This window comes from Heterocephalus glaber, unplaced genomic scaffold (assembly GCF_053883595.1).
Source record: "Heterocephalus glaber isolate CG9 unplaced genomic scaffold, H.glaber_assembly_v1.0 deba00001729, whole genome shotgun sequence".
In the NCBI taxonomy this organism is placed as follows: Eukaryota; Metazoa; Chordata; class Mammalia; order Rodentia; family Bathyergidae; genus Heterocephalus; species Heterocephalus glaber.
In genome coordinates, this window is record NW_028258440.1 from 15,227,921 (window position 1) to 15,248,669 (window position 20,749).

A 20,749-nucleotide genomic window follows, 5' to 3' on the forward strand; every position below is an offset into this window, starting at 1 on the left:
TCAGCTTTAGTAATTATATTCTCTCATTCTTAATCATAACTTTTAATTTTGTTTATTTTGTAATTTTCAAAATTCCTAAATTCTGAGCATTCATTTTTATCCAGGAATACAGCCAGATTCATTTTTCAATAAGGCTGTCATCTTTGTAGCACTTATCTAATTAAAATCTAAAAGCACTCACATCCCCCAATTTTCCATTTCTCCAACCAACTGCTCCCTCTCCCCTCCACCCCTGAGCTGCAACTAGCATTTGTCCCACCTAAATTATCTAATCCTTTCAAATATGTGAATGTAGTCCAGGAGAAATTGCCCACTAAATGGTTTATCCCAGGGCATTCTCATTTCAATTCTTTTCTTCATGTGTGCTTGGCTAGTGCTCTACTTCTGAGCTACACCCCAGCCCTTCTAATATTTTCTATCTGTAATCAGTTGAGTCCTTGCATACAAATCCCATGGGTACGACTGTTTCTCAGAAAGCCTCCAGCTTGCTGGAATTATAGCCACCCACCTCCTTCTTCAGCATTTACTCTACCCTGTCTGGATATAGACACTCATCCCTCTGGTCTAGAGATCTTCCCTCTTCCTTCCCACTGAATGGGGAGACAAGAGGAAGCTTTAAATTTACTTCTTAGGCTAGGAATGTAGCTTACTTGCCTAGCACATGTGAGGCCCTCGGTTCCATATCCAACACTGCAAAATAAAACCAAAAAAATGTTGTTCGTTGTTTTTTTTTAGATAGTCAAATTAATTTTTATTAAAACATTTTGGAGTTTTCTTTTTTACATTTTTTAATTAATTAAGTTTATTGGTACATTTTAGATATACATAACGATCACATTCATCATAGGGAATTTGTACCTGTACATGATCTATCTTGATTCTTTTTTGTAATCCCATTCCCCTACCCTCCCTACAACCCCTCTTCCCCTCCTTATTTACAAAAGCTGTTTCCATTTTTTTCTTCTTTTCTCATTTTATTTTCTTTTCCTTTCCCTTCCTTCCTTGTCCCCAACCCCCTCCCTAGTTCCTCTACTTATTTGAACAATTTCTTATTATTTCACAATAACTATTATGCATTTTGGTCCTCATTTACACTTTATTTATTTATTTATTTATTTTTTTGGTACCGGGGATCGAACTCAGGACCTTGGACTTTTGAGGCAGGTGGTGGAACCACTGTGCTAAATCCCCGGCCCTCAGTTTCTTTTTTTACTTACACTTAGTATGTCCTGCTTTCGAAGCAGGCCACGGTGGGGGGAGTGCATGAGATTGATCCCAGGGAGTGCTGAGCTACACCCTTAGCCCTTTTTCTAAATTTTTGAAACAAAACTTATTAAATTCCCCAGGTGGGCTTGAACTTGTGATCCTCCTGCCTTAGCCTCTGGAGTAGGGGGGAATTACAGGCCTGTGCCACTGCATCCAGCAAAATCCTGCTCTCAAATGTAACTTTGGAACTGAGAAATCAGTCTTTATTCCAACACACAGGCTTCCTTGGCAAACCATGGCAGCTGGGTGGAATGAAGGCAGCAGGGAGATTGCAAGATTTGAGAGAATCTGGAGGAAAGCAATGCTGGAAGGAAGAGAACAATATCTCTCAGGGAAGGAGACATCATTGGAGAGTTAAGCAGGCAGCAGTGAGGAGAGTGAATTCATGGGGTACTGGGAGTCTCTTTCCAGAGGTGGTTTTGTAGGGAAAGTTGGAGGACAGGCAGGGAAATTTAAAGGGCCTCAATGAGGCTTCTGGCAAATGAAGAGTTAAACCCCTGCTAGAGAGAGAAAGCAGCTAAGAAAAAGAGAAGTGATAAGGCTGGCCTGGTTCACTTCTTGCCAAGGCCCAATTTCCTCCTCCCTTCATCTCCAATTAAGCACAAAAGAAACAAGGGGGGGTGGTGAGTAAAATAGGAGATAGGGCATGGCAAACCTGGCTGGGGAAATGAGCAGAACCTGTCAACTGCCAGATCCCAGAGCAACATGAGGACCATTTGTGTAGAACTTCTCACTCACACAAGATGCGGACAGCATAAAAAGGACCAGCCGTCACCGAAAGCTGCTATCCTGTGTGAGTTTGCATTGTAGACCGTGCCACGTCCAAATGTGGCATGTGCTTTTCTTTTTGCGTTTACTCCTTTTTTCTTTGTTCAGCCCAAGTTTTCTCTGCAGAGCTGGTTTATCCCATACCCATTTACCCCACAGTTTTCAAATAAATTTTTGGCATCGTTATAGCCTTGTCATCTCCAATTCTTTGTTCAAGGCAAGAAAACCCTGGAATACTTTTGATTGAGGAGCCATTTCTAAAGAAACTACCCTATAATTACAAGACTATATTATAAAAACTCAGTATATAAAATATACACTAACACCTAAACACTCACACACCCATATATATAAGTACATAGATATTTTATTATTCTCACCATATTAATACACTAAAATGCACCTGTATCCTTTTTACTAATTCAGCCTTGAATGTAACTCTGCTGTAAATCTCACAAGATAAGCACCTGGACAGCACAAAGAGACCACAGAAGTGCTTATCCAAGAATGTACACTTAGGCAATGGAAGGGACAATGGCCAAATCAGTGGTCTCAGAATAGCCAATCAAGTTATAACCCCTTTCTTGCCATGTAATAATAGGGGCTGAGAACATCCCCCACACCAGGTTCTGACTCCTGACTCCCTACCTTACTCCAACAAAGTAGCTATCTATCTACTTCTTTTCTCACCTTTTCCCAATAAAATGATTTTGCTCTTCTCTTTCCAATAAAGTTATTTTGGAAAAAAAAGTGATTTTGTTTCTCCTTCTGAACTTATATCTCTAATTCTTTTATTGATGTAGGATTTCTTTACAGACCCTAGATAAAAATCTACCCTCATGAGACATAACAGTTTCCAAGTATTTTCTGACTTGAACAAAGAATTGGTAAGACAAATGCAAATGTAGCAAAATTCTACATTTAATAAACCTGGGGAAAGAAACAGGTTTTGCAGAGTTCGTTTGGGCCAAGTAAAAGGAGCAAAATAAGTACACTCTATAGGACAAGAATGATCTTCCATGAGAGAACACAGTAGCAAAAATCTCAATGTCAAAAAAACCCTTAATGTCAACTGACCTTTTGTGTTTCCCCTCCTCAGGCTGACATCAGGGGCAGGCCATCCTATTGAAAACCTACTCGAGGGCTGGGGATTTAGCTCAGCAGCACTTCCCCTGACTCGAAAGCGCAAGGTCCTGAGTTCAATCCCCGGTACCACAAAAAAAGAAAAGAAAACCTACTTGAGTTCTCATGATAAGCACACCTGCAGGGCTTTGGGAACTCTTCTGTGCATGTGTCCTGGGATTTTGTAATTACCAGGTCAAGCCTGCTTCCCCAGCCAGTCTGCCACACCCTAATATCCTGCCTCAGGAACACAATTGTCAGGACGTTGACAAGGTTAATCAATTTGGTTTGGGACCTATTTAATCTTTTAAGTATTTATTTTATAAATTTTCAAACCCACAGAAAAATAGACTAGGATATCAAATCCCCACGTACCCATTACCTCATTCAACAATTATCATCTTATGGCCAATCTTCTATAATGAATATCTTTAACTATTTCTCCACTCCCTACATTGGATTATTTTGAAATAAATCCAAGACATCATATGATATCATCCACAAACCCTTGAGTTTGTGCTCCTAAAAGATAGTCTTTTGTTTTTGAGACAGAATTTCACTATGTAGTTCAGGCTAGCCTTGAACTCACTATGGAGCCCAGGTTCGTCTCAAACTCACGGCAATCCTCCTGACTAAAAGATATTCTTAACCACATACAATTATTGTACCTAAAAAAATTAACATTAAGCCTTTAGTGTAATCAAATATCCAGGAAATCAAATCTCTTCAATCAGTTCCTTATTGATTGAAAGCAGGATCCAAATAAGCAGATTTATCAAATGTTAGATTCTGTATGAAAAAGACATATAGAGACATCAAGCAAGTGATTGAAGTCTTTTTAGACATCACCATTTAATTTTTTTTTAGACAGGGTCTCATTATGTAGTCTGAGATGGCCTTGAATTCTGATGATACTGCCTCAGTCAACCAAGTGCTGGAATTATTGGCATGTACTACTTCACCCAACTCAGGCAATTGAAATTTTGGATCCAAAACCCAAGGAAGAGATAGAGGACAAAAATACAGATTTGGAAATCATCCTCTCATAGAAAGTGATTGAAGCTATTTGAACAGATGAAGCTATTGATTAGATATAAAAGGAGAATATGGCAATAAAAATGGCCCAAGTTTAGGACCTAGGGAAACAACTGCATTTGGGAAAAAGTGAAGAAACACCAAGGATGAGCATGAGGAAGTAGTTTGAGAAAGAAACATGAAGTGGAAAAGTTAAAAAATAAAAGAAGATAGTGTTGTAAAACAAATGAAAACATTGCATAGAGGGTAGACCTGCTTTCCATGAAAAGACCCTTGGGCTGGGGCTTAATCCCTACTTTATTGTAACTTTCGAGCTCTGCTATGTTGAGCAAGTTGCTTCCCTAAGCTCAAGTTTTTTCTGATGTAAAAGAAAGGGATAAAATCTGTCTCTGGTTAAAAGGTGATGTCTTTATTCCATTTTTTGTTCCTGTAACAAAATACCTGAAAGGGTAATATGTAAAGAATTGACATTTATTTGACTCACAGTTCTGGAGGCTGGGAAGTCATGGATCGTGACACTGGCATCTGATCAGCATCTGGTGAGGGCCTGCTTGCTACATCCTAACATGATAGAGGGCATCATATGAAGAGACAACAAACACGCTGGCTTGTGTCTGTCTCTCTCTCTCTCTCTCTGTCTCTCTCTGTCTCTGTCTGTCTCTGTCTCTCTGTCTGTGTCTCTCTGTGTGTATGTGTGTGTGTGTGCATGTGTGTGTGTGTGTTGCTGGGGACTGACCCAGGACCTTCACACTGAGCTACATCCCCAGCCATTTTTTAATTTTTTTTTAAATTTTGAAACAAGGCCTCACTAAGTCACTAAATTACCCAAGTTGGGCTCAAAATTGCAATCCTCCAGTCTCAGCCTCCAAAAATTCTGGGATTGCAGGTATGTGTCAGCATACCTGGCTCTTTCTCTTCTTATAAAGCCACTAATGCCATAATAGGGGCCTCAACTTCATAAGATCATCTAATCTTAATTGCCATCCTAGGGCCAGGGATTTCGCTCAGTGCCACCACACTTGCCTCACAAACACAAGGTCCTGAGTTTAATCCCAGAACAACAAAAAAAATCCTGTCCTCCAAAGGTCCTACCTCCAAGTACTATTAACATATGAATCTGGGAAGTTTCTAAATCATGAACTTTGGAAGAACACATTGAAACCATAGCAAAGCCGTATGAGGATCAAATAATAATCGATCTAAAGGTCCAGGGGTTTAACTCAGTGGTTCCCGTGCCTGCCTCGCAAGCGCAAGGTCCCGAGTTCAATCCCCGGTACCTCCCCCCCAAAAAAACCTTTGATAATAATCCATTTGAAGGTTTTTGTTGACTGTAAAGGGCTAGACAAAGTAAAACAGGCTGTTCCTTCAGTAAACCTTTATTAATACTTTTATAAATAACACAAAAATTAGCAACTGTTGAGTGGAGCATTTAAAAGTGTAATGTTGGAAAATCCTAAATTTAAAAGCTATAATTCTTCAAGAGCCTCATTAAAAAAAATAGCTAGTTTTTGTTGAGCATCTACTGTATGTTGTGTAGCCCTCTACATACTTTAATGCATCTAATCCTCACAAATCCTATGAGATAGGTACTATTATTAGCTTCCTTTTACAGATAGAGAAACCAATGCAAAGAGAAGTAAATTAATTTGTCCCAGATCACACAGCTAAGAAGTTGCAGAACCAGACCTCAAGGTCAACTCTGTCCTACCCCAGAGCCTGACCTTTTAGTCACTAATTTTTTTCTTAAAAAGATGACTTGAAGGGCTGGGGATATAGCCCAGTGGGAGTCCATTTCCCTAGCATGCATAAGGATCTAGGATCCTCCCTGAAAGCTCCAGATAGAGAGACAACCAGATGTTACATGGCTTCTCAGGAAAACATACCACCACCTATGAAGCAGTTTTGGCCTAACTTGATGCCAGATGCCATGGTGCTTACCTGTAATCTCAGCACTCAGGAGACAGAGGCAGGAGGATCATGAGTTTGAGGCTAGCCTGAGATACATAGTAAGGCCCTGTCTCAAAAATTATACATATATGCATACATGCATACATACATGGACCTGAATCCAACAGTCTTTAGAATGATTAAGGTTACAGTTTTCAGATAAAATTCAGGATGCCCAGCTGGATGTGGTGACACATGCCCATAGAGCTAGCACTTAGGAGGCTGAGGCAGAAAGATCAAGAGTTCAAGGCTGAAGGGAGTTTGGTAAGAAGGGGAAGAGGATTTTAAAAAAGAAATAAGCTGTGTTATGTACATGTGCTTACTCCCCAAGATGAATGTAAACTTCTTGTACTGTAAACATGTACTAATAAAAATTTTTTTAAAGAGTTCAAGGCTAAATTGGGTGTGGTGGCACATGCCTATAATCCCAAAATTTGAGAGGTTGAGGCAGGAGGATTGCCAAGAGTTTGAGGCCAGCCTGGGATACATAGGCAATTCAAGACCAGGCGAAACTACATAATGAGACACTGTCTTAAAAAACAAAAGCTTTTCTGCTTCAACCCACACCACCAGCAGGACGGGCAAGTGTTGTGGTCTTCATACTACCAAGGATCTCTGTAGTCACCAACGAGACCAGAATTGGCATGATAAACAAGACAAGAAAGGCCATATGGGCATAACCTGAAGGTCAATCCTTTTGGAGGTTTTTCCCATGCAAAGGGATTTGTGTTAGGAAAAGCAGGAGTTGGAATCAAATAGCCAAATTCTGCCATCAGGAAGTGTGTCAGAGTCCAGCTGATCAGGAATGGCAAGAAAATCACATATTTTGGACCTAATGATGAGTGCTTAGACTTTATTGAGGAAAACATCAAGTTCTGGTTGGTGGGTTTGGTTGAAAAGGTCATGCTATTGGTGACATTCCTGAAGTCAGCTTTAAGTTTATTAAAATACCAATGTCTCTCTTTTGACTCTGTACAAAGGCAAGAAGGAAAGATTGAGATCATAAATTTTGATGGTTAAAAGATAAAAATAATAAAGTCTCATATTTAAGAAAAACCAAAACACCTCCCTCCTCCCAAAAAAATGTTCAGGGTTAAGCTGGGCCATACACTGGTAATTAGTTCAAGGCCAGCCTGGACTACTAGATAGTGAGACCCTGTCTCAAAAAATTTTTTAAAAAATCAGGATGCTCAATTAAAATTGAATTTCAGCAGCAGAGTGCATGCTCAACATGTGAGGCCCTAGGTGCAATTCTCCTCCTCCTCCTTCTTTGGTGACGGAGGTCAAACTAAGGTTCCCCACACATGCTAGACAAGCCCTTTACCACTGAGCTATATCCCAGCCCAACACCTTTTTTTAGTGTAAGCAACTCCCATGCAATGTTTCGTGTGCCCCATGCACTATATTCAGGATACACTTATGCTAACAAAGCATTCACTGCTTATCTGAAATTCAGTTTAAGTGGGAGCTCTGTGTTTTTATTTGCTAAATCTGGCAACCCTACTTTAGATTCAGCTACCCATGAATAAGAAACACAAGACAACATGTTAGAGGGAGCAGCATGAGGCAGTCAGCACTAGATTGTGGGCAAATGTACAATAATACCAAATTTCTTCAATAAAAAAATGTCAAAAAGGGAGACAGGCCAGGCATGGGAATGCATGCCTATAATCCCAGCCACTATTGAGGTTGAGGCAGGAGAATTGTAAATTCAAGCCCAGCCTGGGCAATTTAGCAATTTAGCAAGACCCTGTCTCAAAATTTTTAATAGCCAGAGAGGGAGTAAGAGAGAACCTATACATTACAAAAAGAACTTCCATAGGTTGAATTCCAATTTAGAGGATAAAAAATAATCATATTGGTAATTTTGACACGTACTGGATTTTCAATATTAAGGAGTTATTTTTTCAGTTGTCCTAGTGGTATTGTGCATTTTTAAAGAGAAGTCCCTACTGTCTTATAGATACATTTGAAATGTTTATGGATGAAATTATATGATATCCAAGAGGTACTTCACAATAATCTGGGGGGGGGGGGCGGGTATTTAGCTCAGTGGTGCTGTGCCTGCCTCGAAAGCACAAGGTCCTCAGTTAGATCTCAGATACCAAAAAAGAAAGAGAGAGAGAGAGAGAGAGAGAGAGAGAGAGAGAGAAGAGGAAGAGAGGGAGGGAGGGAGGGAGAGAGGGAGAGAAAAGAAAAGAAAAGAAAAGAAAAAGAAAAAGAAAAAGAAAAAGAATAACCTAATCTCTATCTCTATCTCTGTCTGTATGGGGGATTCAACACGGAGTTTTGTGCATGCTAGGCAACCACTATACTCTGAACTATATCCCCAGCCCTCTCTTTTTACATTTCTTATCCTGAAATACAATATAGCTGAAGTACAAGAATTGCATTCTGAATTAATGTGGAAGGATTTTATAGACCACATCAGTAGTCTCCTACACAGTGCTGAAGTGAAAGTGAGTTACATTGCAGCTGGCATTATTGCCCATTTAATATCCAGAGATGAACAAGCTTGGACATTGAGCCGTAGCTATAGGAATTCTCTTCTCGATGATTTGCATTCAGCTGTTTTGAAATGGCCAACTCCAGATGTGAGATGATAGCATACAGGTCCTTTAACCATTTTTTCCTGTTACTTGGCTGTTTCACAACACCGGGAGTCCAGGTGTAGGCAGTTTGGAGGATGCAACATGTCTGTAGCAAGTATCCTTCATGGTATTGCAGCATGCTGATTGAAGACGGAGGACTGAAACATTTATACAACATCAAAGAACATGAACAGACCGATCCCCATGTCCAACAGATTGCTGTGGCCATTCTGGACAGCTTAGAAAAACATATTGTGAGCCATGGGAGGCCACCTCCTTGTAAGAAGCAGCCCCAGGCTAGACTAAATTGATAGCCAGAGGTAATTGGATAATTGAGTCACTAGGATCCTTTTTGTGATTGGTCCACTTGGAATATTTTACCCTCTGTGGTGTTTTGGGTTCTATGACAAGAGTCATAAGATCAGTTTGGGATTAATAATGTACAGTACTGCCCATGTGAATGGTCTAATATGTCTTGTGATTTTTAACTTATGAGGCAAGAAAGGTCTCTTTATCATTCCCTTTTAGGAAATTTTCCACATCTTTCAGTGTTTGAATTTACCTATGCTTGAAATTCTACAGTTTTCTGATAAAGTTTGCACAAACCCTTAGGCCACACTTTTCTGATTTCAAAGTCCCTTCCAATCAATTTGTGGCCTCGGATTTGTGGCACTGCTTCAATTATAAAATTTCTATTGCTTCTGTATAAAATGCCTTTATCCTCTGTGTATCTCTTAGAAGACACCCTTCTTACTGTGAAAGAATGGAAACCTGCATTTTCTCCCCATGGAAGCTATTCACTCTGTGGAACCTGGGTGGCTGGCAAAAAAATGTATTGGGGGTCTGGGGACTTAGCTCAGTGGTTCCAGCGCCTGCCTTGCAAGTCCAAGTTCCTGAGTTTGATCCCCAGTACCAAAAAAAATGTATTGGGAAGAGAAACAATTGAGGAAGAATAGAGTTTAGGAATTGAGAATTGCTTTCATAATGTAGTTTCTAAAATGGGACAGGTTGCCCTTCTGGAGCCCACCTCTTTGGAGGCAGTGAGCAGAACTTTGTTTCCTGTATTTATGGCTGGAAATGTGGACTGGTACTTCCCATACAAGCTGCAGGTTGCTCTCTAGAAATATTTCCCAGGCATCACACCATAAACTATTACAGCACTCTGTGTTAAAGCCTAATTGTCTGATTCTCTGTATGTCATATTGTTCTGAAAATGTGAATTTTTAAAAAATTATCTCTGGTTAAAAGTAGCTGTTCTTTTTCTGCTATTTTAAAGCCATTTTTGTTCAGTGGGATAGAGACTACTCATGGTATTAACCTGCTCAGTTAAAACACAATTGACAACAGTAAAGTTTGCCACAGAAAGTTAAATTTGGGTTGGGGGTGTAGCTAAGAAGTTCAATGCATGCTTAGCATGTACAGCCCCAAGTTCAATGTTCAGCACCAAAAAAAAAAAAAGAAAGACAGAAAGAAAAGAAAAAGCTAAATTTTTCCAAATATGTATTTCTTCTTAATTTGTTCATGTTAAAAAAATATCCCCACATCTCACTGCCAAAATGCAAGCGAAGAATAGGACCATTGTTGAATGATTAAATGTAATGATTCTAATTACAGTGGATAAAAGGAAATATTTTTGATGAATTATTTTTTAAACAATCGCCTTTCCTTTAAGATACTTGATACAGTATATTCAACAATAAAATATAATTATATCAATACTCGCACTTGAAAGGCAACAAATCTCCAAAAAACTTAATTTTCATTTAAAATTTATTTTATTAAAAAGGTTAATCTGCAATCTCAGATGACTGCATTTTTTTTACTTAAATTCTTTTATTGGTACATTTTAGGTATACAACACAATTACATTTCTCATTGGGAACTTGTACCTTTACATGATGCATCTTGGTTCGTATTTTTTCCCCATTCCTAGCCCTCCCTTCACGCCCTCCACCCTTCCCTATTTACAAAGTCTTATTTCCATTTTTTCCATTTCTCATCATTTTTCCTTTCCCTTCTTTCCTTTCCCCTGCCCCTCCCACTACCCCTACCCCTATGGACCTTTTCTTCCTATTTTGCATTATTGATTATTCATTCTAATCATTGGTACATTTTAGGTATACAATATAATGACATTCACCATTGGAAATTTGCACCTTTACATAATCTCTCTTGCTTCTTATTTTTCACCCTTGCCCAGCCCTCCCTTCAACCCCTCCATCCCTCCCTATTTACAAAGATTTTGTTCCTATTTTTCCATTTTCTCATATTAATTCCATTTCCTTCTTTCCTTTCCCCTACCCCTCCCACTTCCTTCCCCTTTGCCCCTTTTCTTCCTATTTCACATTATCTATTATACCTTCTAGACATTATTTACACTTTCAGTTTCTCACACCAGAGAAACTATTCGGTATTTATACATGTGTGTCCTATTTTTAATAGCCAAAATATTTTCAGTAGAGATTTTAAATGGGAGGTTAAAATGATAGTGGTTATGCAGAAGCATGATAGAAGTGGCTATCAGAAGCTCCTTCAGAATGGAACTGGTGTATTAGTGCACAAACAGCATTTTTTCCCATTAAGTTTATTGGTACATTTTAGGTATAAAATACAGTTACATTCATCATTGGGATCTTGTACCTGTACATGATGTATCTTGGTTCTTATTTTTTCCCATTCCCCTGCCCTCCCTTCACCCCCTCCACCCTTCCCTATTTGCAAATACTTTGTTTCCATTTTTTTCCTTTTCTCATATTTTTTCTTTTCCCTTCTTTCCTTTCCCCTATCCCCCCCACTTCCCCTACTCCTTTAGACTTTTTCTTCCTATTACACAATATCAATTATACATTTTTAAAATTACAATATCAAGATCTAGGAGACATTACCACAGATTTTGCAGAACTTAAAAGGATATAGAAAGCATATTACAAAAATCTTTTTAAAAATAAATTTGACAACTTTTAAGAAGTACCTTGGAAGACAAATTAATGAAACTAACTCTGGAGGAAATATAAAATTTGAATAGCACCTACTAAAGAAAGTATATTCCTAGCTTGAAAACCTACCTATATAACAACAACAGGCTCACATTTTAATTGATAAATTATATCAAACATTTAAAGCAGAACAAAAAGGAACACTTCTCCCCTCATTTTAGGAAATCAACATTGTGCTAATCCTAAAACTGGATAAAGATAATAGAAGAAAAAAGTATGAACATAGATAGAAATTTGTTTAACAAAACAAATTATTAGAAGTCATATGGCAGTATGTAGAAAGTGGTTTTATTACAGGGATGGCAGTGCTAGTTCAGCATTGGAAGATCCACCCCCAAAAGTCATCATTTAACAGAGGAAAGGAAAAAGCCATATGATCCTGTCCATAGTTGGATAAAAAGTACTGGACTAAATTCTACAACTGTTCATGGTAAAAGCTATCAGGAGACTAGAAGTAGAACAGAACCTTCTCAACAGATCAAAGACATGTACTCCATACTTCCAGTAAAAACGCCTTATATGAATGGAGAAGATATAATGCTTTCTCCCTAAGGTGGGGCACAAGGGCAGATATGCCTACTCTTCATCTGTCCATTAAACTTTGAAACATAGGCTTAAACAAAAATAGTCTGGCAATAAAATGACACAATTAGGATAGGATTGGCAAGGTAGAAGTAAAATCTTTATATGTAGATGAAATGATCATCTACAGAGAAAATACTAAGAAATCTCTAGGAGCCCCTAGAACTTGTATTTGAATTTAGCAGGATTAGAAAACACAAGGTATATATAAAAATTCAGGTCTATGTATACTTGCTATATGAAGAATTGGATATTGAAATTTAAAGGTTATGTAGGAGTTCAAAGGACCTAGAAAAGTAAAAAGAAAAAGAAATAAAAACTTTGTTGGAAGACATTTATTATCTAATTTTAAGACTTCCTCTAAAGCTACAGTACTCAAGGCAGTGTTGGTGTAAGGAAAGATATACAGATCATTGGAATAAAACAGAGAATCTAGAAATATATATGGTCCACTGAGTTTTGAAAGATTATTTAACATTAATATTTTATAGAACATAAACCCAATTCAAGAGCAGAGGAAAAGATAGTGTTTTCAGCAAATGGCACTAGAACACCTGGTATCCACATATAAAAAATTAACCTTAACACTTTATTTCCATACATAAAAATAATTTGAAAGGATCTATGAACCTAAATATGAATGAATAAAACTATATAACTTTAAGAAGAAATTATAAGGGAAAATGTTCATGAATTTAGGGTAGGCAAGAATTTCCCAGGATGTAAAAAACATGATGTATAAAAGAAAAAAATTGATAAATGTAATTCCATCAAAATTTAGAACTTTAAATGATATCATTAAGAAAATGAAAATTAGTCCTTAAACAGACCATATTTATAATGCATATAACCTATGACCAGAATATATACAGAGCTCTTACAGCTCATTAATAGACAACCCAATTAAAAAGTAGACACAAGAAGATGATAAATAGCCAGTACAGCACAAGGAAAGGTGTGCAACACTAGAATCAGAAAAATACTAATCAGTACAATAACAGGATTGAATTATACACTCATTAGGGAGATGAAGTTAAAAGTTTTAAAAGAACAAATGTCAGCTTAGGTGTGAACCAGTTAGAACTTTCTAATACTGCTAATGTGAATGTAAAATGATAAAACCATTTTGGAAAACAATATAGAAATTTCTTGTATTACTGTTAAGAACCAACAGTCCTGTTCTTAAGTTTTTACTTGAGAGGAATGAAAACACATGTTCACAATAGATTTGTACAGACAAGTTGATGATCCCTTATCTGAAATTCTTGGGACCAGAGTGTTTCAGATTTTCATTTGAAATCCACTAGATCTGGAAAGAGGATGGCTACTCTTGCTTTTTTTTTCAGGTTCCTGTCACATGAAATATTGTTTTCCACACTTTAACTTTCAGTCTATGAGTTTCTTTTTGAATTAAATGTGTTTCTTGTATGCAGCATATCGCTGGATCTTGCTTCTTGACCCATTCTGCCAGTCCATTTCTTTTGATTGGTGAGTTGAGATCATTAACATTGATGGTTAAAAATCATACATATTGATTTATTATTGTCATGACTTTTTAAGTTTGTTGGATTCTCACCCTTTGCATTTAATTTCTTTTCACGCCCAACAGATTCATTCTGCTGGGCTTCCTGGGGTTGTGATCCTCAATGTCTGTTCCTAGGATATTGTCTAAAATTTTTTGGAGTGCTGGTTTGATATTCATTAAGTTCCTAAGGTACTCTTTCTCACGAAAGTATCTTATTTCTCCATCAATTTTGAAAAATAATTTTTCAGGGTACATCAGTCTGGGTTGGAGGCTGTTTTCCTTTAGGACTTGAAATACATCACTCCAAGCTCTTCTTGCTTTGAGGGTTTGCGTTGAGAAGTCTGCTGTGATTCTGATGGCCTTTCCTTTGTATGTGATTTGTTTCTTTTCTCTACCTGCTTGTAGAACTTTGTTCGGTTTGATATTCATTAAGTTCCTAAGGTACTCTTTCTCACGAAAGTATCTTATTTCTCCATCAATTTTGAAAAATAATTTTGCAGGGTACATCAGTCTGGGTTGGAGGCTGTTTTCCTTTAGGACTTGAAATACATCACTCCAAGCTCTTGCTTTGAGGGTTTGCGTTGAGAAGTCTGCTGTGATTCTGATGGCCTTTCCTTTGTATGTGATTTGTTTCTTTTCTCTGCTTGTAGTAGAACTTTGTTCTTCTGTTGAGTTTCTGGAATCTTCACAATTATATGCCTATGTGTAGATTTTTTTTGATCAAGGCTAGCTAGAGTCCTATATGCCTCACTTCTCTATCTGTATGTCAAGCTCTTTTGCCCTGCTTGGGAAGTTTTCTGCCATTATTTCTGTGAAGAGATTTTTTTATGTCATCTGCACTCTCTCCTGTTTCTTCATTGACTCCAATCAGTCTTATGTTATTCTTCTTTGCATCATCTAGCAGCTGCTGGATTGATTTCTCATATTCCCTTATAATTTTGAAGCAATTTTTCTTTTCCTGGTCACTAATTGCAATCTTATCTTCTATATCTGAAATTCTGTCCTCACATTGGCTCATTCTGCTGTGTAGACTTTCAGTAGAGTTTTTCACATCCTGGAAATCTATTTGCATCTGTTTTATGGATTCCATTTGTTTCCTATGTTGGGATTCCATCATGTTCCTGAGCTCCTCTCTAGATTTATTAATCATGTCTTGCACTAGGGGCACAATTTCTCCTGTTATCTGAGAAATTATTTCTGATTTCATTTTTTTCAGATCCTCTTTTTTGCCAGTTCAGGGAGTACAGGTGGTTGAGTATCAGAGTGTTCCATCTCATTTCCCTTTGGGGTTGCTGTAGGTGATCTGGAAGTCTGGTTTTGAGACTTATTTATGTGTTTTCTCATTTTGACTGGGGGGGGGTGCTGTTAGTGCCTGCACGGATTACCTCCTCTGAGCTGGGAGATGTGGGACAGGGGCCGGGAGCAGTGGTAGGGATGGTGGCCCAAAGCCCTTTCCTGTGGGCTGGTAGCAGTGGGAGGGATGGTGGCCGGGAAGCCCCTTCCTCTGGACCAGGAGCAGTGGGATGGTGGCTCAGAAGCCCCTACCTCTGGGCCGGGAGAGGTGGGAGGGTTGGTGGCCCGGAAGCCCCTTCCTCTGGTCCAGGAGCAGTGGGACAGGTGGTGGCCCAAAAGCCCTTTCCTCTGGGCTGGGAGCAGCAGGAGGGATGGTGACCGGGAAGCCCCTTCCTCTGGACCAGGAGCAATGGGACAGCGGCTCAGAAGCCCCTACCTCTGGGCCAGGAGCAGCAGGACTCAGTACCATGGTCTGGTGGTCTGGTGTCCTCTGTGTCTTTGTAGTGTGGAACCAAGTGGCTGTACAGGGGAGTGGGGGGTGGTCCAGTGGATTGTTGCCAGGGTGCAGGCTGATTCGGCGTGTTCCACGCGACTCGGCACCTCGGTAGGGCCAGTTATTACAAATTTGATAACAGTTATGTTAGTACAACTTCGATAATTAACTGAAGAAAATATATTAGTGTTTGGGGGAAAGCTGACGCAATAGAGAAATATTAATATATTAGTGTTGAGGGCAGTGTATCACAGTCAAAGAGATACTGTTTATCACTGTACTCATGTGTAGTAACTGCACCTGAGACCATATATTAGGGTGCTTGATAAAGATTTTATTATTCTTCAAAATTAATAACATTTCACCTTAACCAAAGTCCCAGTGAGAGAGATCAAAGAAATTAAAGGGTTTGACACACTACTCTGTGGATCAGTAATTTGAACCCCAAGGCCTGCTGCCTGAGGAAATTTTTTCTGGTCTGCTAAAGCTGTGGGAGACATTAGCATCATGCGGCCAGTTACAGGCAATACTGATATCTAAAATGACATGGTTTCACAGCCTAAGGGGGCTCAGGATCTGACTCAATACAGCATGTGCTAACCAGATTATAGGACAAGTCAGCTCCAAGTATTTCACACATTATGAGTGCAGAAGCAATTTTATCTACCACAGGATAAAGATTCTGGTAACTACTGAAATTAGGCAGATGGTATGGCAATCTAGCTTGGATGGCAAGGTTAGCCTCCAAACCAAAAACATGGGAAAAATCTCAATATGAACAATAAAAAAAGAGACTAAAGCCGGGCATGCTAGCGGATGCTTGTAATCCCAGTACTCAAGAGGCTGAGGCAGGAGGATCTCAGAGTTCCAAGCCAGCCCTGGCTACACAACAGTTCAAGCTCAGCATGAACTACATAGTGAGACCTTGTCTCAACAAAATAACTCAGGTAAATGAAACTGCCAAATGGCCAAAACAAATTCTCAAAAGATTTCCACAGCAGGAATAAATAAATCTCAATGGCTACATTTTTATTCAAGTTGCAGTTTGGAGTTTAACTCTGAAAACCATAGAGTTAAATGACATTACATTCTTTATAGTCCGCACTCCAATTTTAGTACCTTCATACTGAAGTACAAAGTTACACAGAAATTGTGTATTCTGACTTAAAAAAAAACTGTGTATATTAACTTAGATCCTAGGAAAAGTACTTAACTTTTGTAAGTAATTTTTACTTTTTCTCTCAGTAAAAGAATTCAACTTCCTTTAACACTGGTTAGGAATATTTTAGTTGCTTGGTTGTGGTTTTTTGTTGATTTTTGTTTGTTTGAGAGAGGGTCTTTCCATGTAGTTCAAGCTGGCCTTGAACTCACTATGTAGTCCAGCTGGGCCTCAAATTTATAGTGATTGTCTTGGCTCAGTCTCCCCAGTGCTGAGATTACACACATGCACCACCACATCCAGCAGCTGCATATTTTGTGAAGGCAAATCCATTGGCACCTGGGGAAGCTTAGAACATAAATGTACCTTAAGAGTAAAGGAAACACAGAGTTAAAGATTTACTTTGATAAAAAATCCACTAGAGATTCATTTGTATATAATAAAAAGCTACAAAGACATGTTAAATGTTTTAATCAATCTGCAAAAGTGTGCCACTCAGATTTTTAATGTTCATAATTTAGAATTTATCACATACTTATATGCTTTATTTGCAAATTATTTTTAAAACATTTCCAACATTCTTATGTTTTAAGAAAAAAACCCACTTCATTTATAAAATACCCTAATAAACTTTAATGTGTGATTATACCAATGCCACCAGATTAGAAAAGAAAAAGAAATATACCTCTGTGTTGGATATGTCGTCATTACTACAAATTATTACAACATGTCTTATATGGTGATGAAATACATGCTCTTTTTCCACTTCTTAGTCATTGTCAGAACCATTTGGAGGTAAGAAAATCAATGCATCATTGAAAGTATGTCCAAATCCCCTAAGACGGTACACCCCATACATCATCACATGCATCTGATTAGGAGTCAGTCCATTAAACGTAACGGCCATATCAGAACAGCATCCTTCTACTACCTGGTCGGGGTGATTGGTCATTGCCTCTTTAATAAAAAGCCCCACAGATTTGGTATTAAATACATCTTTTCCTTCAGCATCTTCTGCATTTTCTGCAAATACTCCAGCATATTTGAGGCAAACTGCTAGCTGCTTATCTTCAGATATCTTCCAAATCATTCCTCCCTGCTCAGGACACTTTTCAGAGGTATTCAGAAGGCTGTTAAGTCTTTTCAATGATTCTACACTTAAGACAATTCCTCCTTCCACACTCACATATTCAAAGTCTCCAGATTTTATAGTGTGGCCTATATAGAAAGGTTGTGATGGATCCTTTTTTAACAAAAAATACTTCAGGTTTTCAATAATAGCAAATGTAGTGGGGCGTGCAAGGAAGAACCAGTTGTATTGGTCACTATACTTATCAAAGGCATATTTATAAGCTTTTTTCATCATTAACCACATGTCATTTGTTTCCATATTAATTGACTCAAACACTTTAACATCTTCAGAACTGAAGAACTCTGCTTTGTCACAGTGTTTGGTCCAAGTCTCCTTCACTGCAGCCCAAAGACTCACATCTCTGGGTTTCACAAGGATGATGCAGTACACACGAAAGCTCCTACTAAGCTCCATGCGTTCATCCTCTGAAATTTTCAAGATCTCTTCTTTATTAGGAGCTTGAAGATGATGATGCTCGTGGTGGTGCATTCTATTTCCATGACCAATCTTAATGTGTCCTAGCACAGTAATCAAAGCATAGAAAATGCTTCCAATCATCACACCCTTCAAAAATGAACTGCCTTCAGAAAGCATTTCTCCTATAAAGAAAACAAAGACCCTTAAATACTTAGTATAGCAATTTGATTTGGTATTCCTTATATATTTACAGTTTTCTCTTAAATGTTAAAAAAAAAAGTTCCCAAGCTTGAAATCTAGTTGCACATAGTACCAAACACTCTCAGAATCTTTTTTCTTTTTCTTTGACATTATGTAGTTCAGGCTGGTCTTGAACTCCCTAAGTAGCCCAGGCTGGCCTCGAACTTGTTGCAATCCTGCCTCAGCCTCCCAAGTGCGGGGATTACAGGTGTGTGCCACCATGCCCGGCCAAGAATCTTTACCTTCCAAGAGAAACTGTCCAGTATAAATTGCAACTTTGCAGAAGCTCCTCTATGTAGTGGAATTTGCTTTGGGGAGGCTCTTTTTGCATTTCATCTACAAGGATTTAATTAATCAAGTACTAAATTAAAGCACTAGCCCATAAAACCAACATTGGAGGCTGTCCATCATTCTCTTTAAAGCATTTTATATCACAAGTTTGCACTGTTAAACACCTCTGAAAACAAATGTACTTTGATAAGAAGGCTTTAAATTGAATAGATAAAACCACCTATTACTGACAAATTGGTAATGTTATCTGTGCTGACATATTTCGACCTACTGCTTTATTTGACTGCTAATGTGTTTAGGTTGTTTAGAGTACATCTAAATCAAGTTTCATGAAATTAACATTATATATGTTAATACTTACATTTCTGTTCCTAAGATTAAGTGGATTCTAATACAGTACCCTAACTACTGATGTAATAAAAACCCATAATGAAAGATGAAAAATGAGTTGATATAGGCGTATTTGGAGACCATTAATGACCATTTTTACTTCCTCAAAAGGCATTTTCTTCTTTGAAGAATTAAAAGGGAAAAGTCTATATACCTTTATTTCAGTTAAAATTAACAGAAAAGCTTACATTAAATACAGCTGATCAAAAATTGTACGCTACACATTTATGCTAGGAAATTTTCTCATTTCGTCATTTCCACACACACAAAAAAAGCAGTACTGAGCTACTTAAATTTCTCTTTGTCTTTTAAAATTGAAAGGGGCCTTAAGAACTAATATAATTACTCTCATTTTATGGTTAGGGAAATGGAGGACCTCTGAGGTTAAGGAACTGACTTAGTCACAAAGCTAGTCAGTGATAGAAGTGGATTAGAACCCAGAGCAGATGTAATTCCTGAGTTGGCGGGGAAAGAGGCAGAATGATGGTTTTCTTGTCACTCATGGAACTTGGTCAATAAACATAGTTCTAAGAGGAAAAGAGAAGGGATATAAAACAAGCCTGCTTTAATAACAGAATTGTCAGGTTCTGGCATTTCATATTCATCTCCGGCCAATATATAATTCACACGTCTCTTCACTTGACTACGGCATATGTGTGCTTTGAGATTCTTTCTGATGAGGATACTTCTCTTGGCTGCAAAAGTACTGATCAAAATTCAAGAAGGGCTGGAAATGCAGCTCAGTGATAGAGTGGCTAACATGCAAAAGGGCCTGCGTTCAATTCCCAGCACAGAAAAAACAACAAAAAAACTCCAAAACCCAAAAAACAAAAACCCTGAAGTCTACAATTTCATATAAAATCATTTGCACAAATTATTATAAGATTTTTTTTCCACCAGAGGAGGAAAAAAATGAAACACTGGGGGTACACATAATGGGATATTTTGTGCAGAGCACAGGGGACCTTAACGCTGTACATGGAAGAGAAAAAAATTCACACGGATACAAGGCAGAAACTGCCCAAGTAGTTTTTAGATTCAACCTCTTTAGAAGGTGAAGGTGGGTGGGGTGGATTATGGCAAAGGGAGGAGGTCGAAATGAAGGGAGAGAGAGCCCCACTGAGGGGCCATGGGAGTGCCTCCTCCTCTACCTCTCTCTAGTCCTCCCCTTGCACCTGTCCGGGCATCCCGCGTGGAGCATGCTGGGAATGGGCTAGGGCTCAGACCTGCCCCGGGTGTGTGTGGTGGTCCAGCTGCTCGGGGTGCGATTAGGGTGGGGACCACGGCCTAGACACTCACCCGCGTCTAGAACGGCTCGGGCGCAGGAAACCGCAGCGGTGCACAGCTCTCCTTTCACGTTAGCGCGCCACTCGGTTAGGTGCCTGGGTGGGCTGTTCTAGATGCAGGCGGAATCCTCTCGTTGGTCTCGCTAAGGGTGGGAAGGTCGGGGAAGCTGATCCGAGGTGGCGGGGCGGGGCAAAGGATCCTGCTCCGCTCGCGCA

General features: G+C 38.7%; 1 protein-coding gene and 1 pseudogene across 1 annotated transcript; one reads left to right on the forward strand and one right to left on the reverse strand.

Annotated features, from left to right (window-relative positions):
- Window positions 1-1,971: 1,971 nt before the first annotated feature.
- LOC101715260 (small ribosomal subunit protein uS12 pseudogene) lies at window positions 1,972-7,144 on the forward strand (annotated as a pseudogene).
- Window positions 7,145-13,174: 6,030 nt separating this feature from the next.
- C1galt1c1 (C1GALT1 specific chaperone 1) lies at window positions 13,175-20,741 on the reverse strand. The gene is made up of 2 exons (XM_004874607.4): window positions 20,547-20,741; window positions 13,175-18,508 (listed from the first exon to the last, which is right to left on the reverse strand). Exon 2 carries the CDS (start codon window positions 18,501-18,503, stop codon window positions 17,547-17,549), a length of 957 nt encoding a protein of 318 aa, XP_004874664.1. The 5' UTR covers window positions 18,504-18,508; window positions 20,547-20,741; the 3' UTR covers window positions 13,175-17,546.
- Between the last annotated feature and the right edge of the window lie 8 nt (window positions 20,742-20,749).

What these genes read in the sequence shown, in the direction of transcription:
- C1galt1c1 (XM_004874607.4), bottom strand. Translation starts at nt 18,503, where the DNA reads ATGCTTTCTGAAGGCAGTTCATTTTTGAAGGGTGTGATGATTGGAAGC.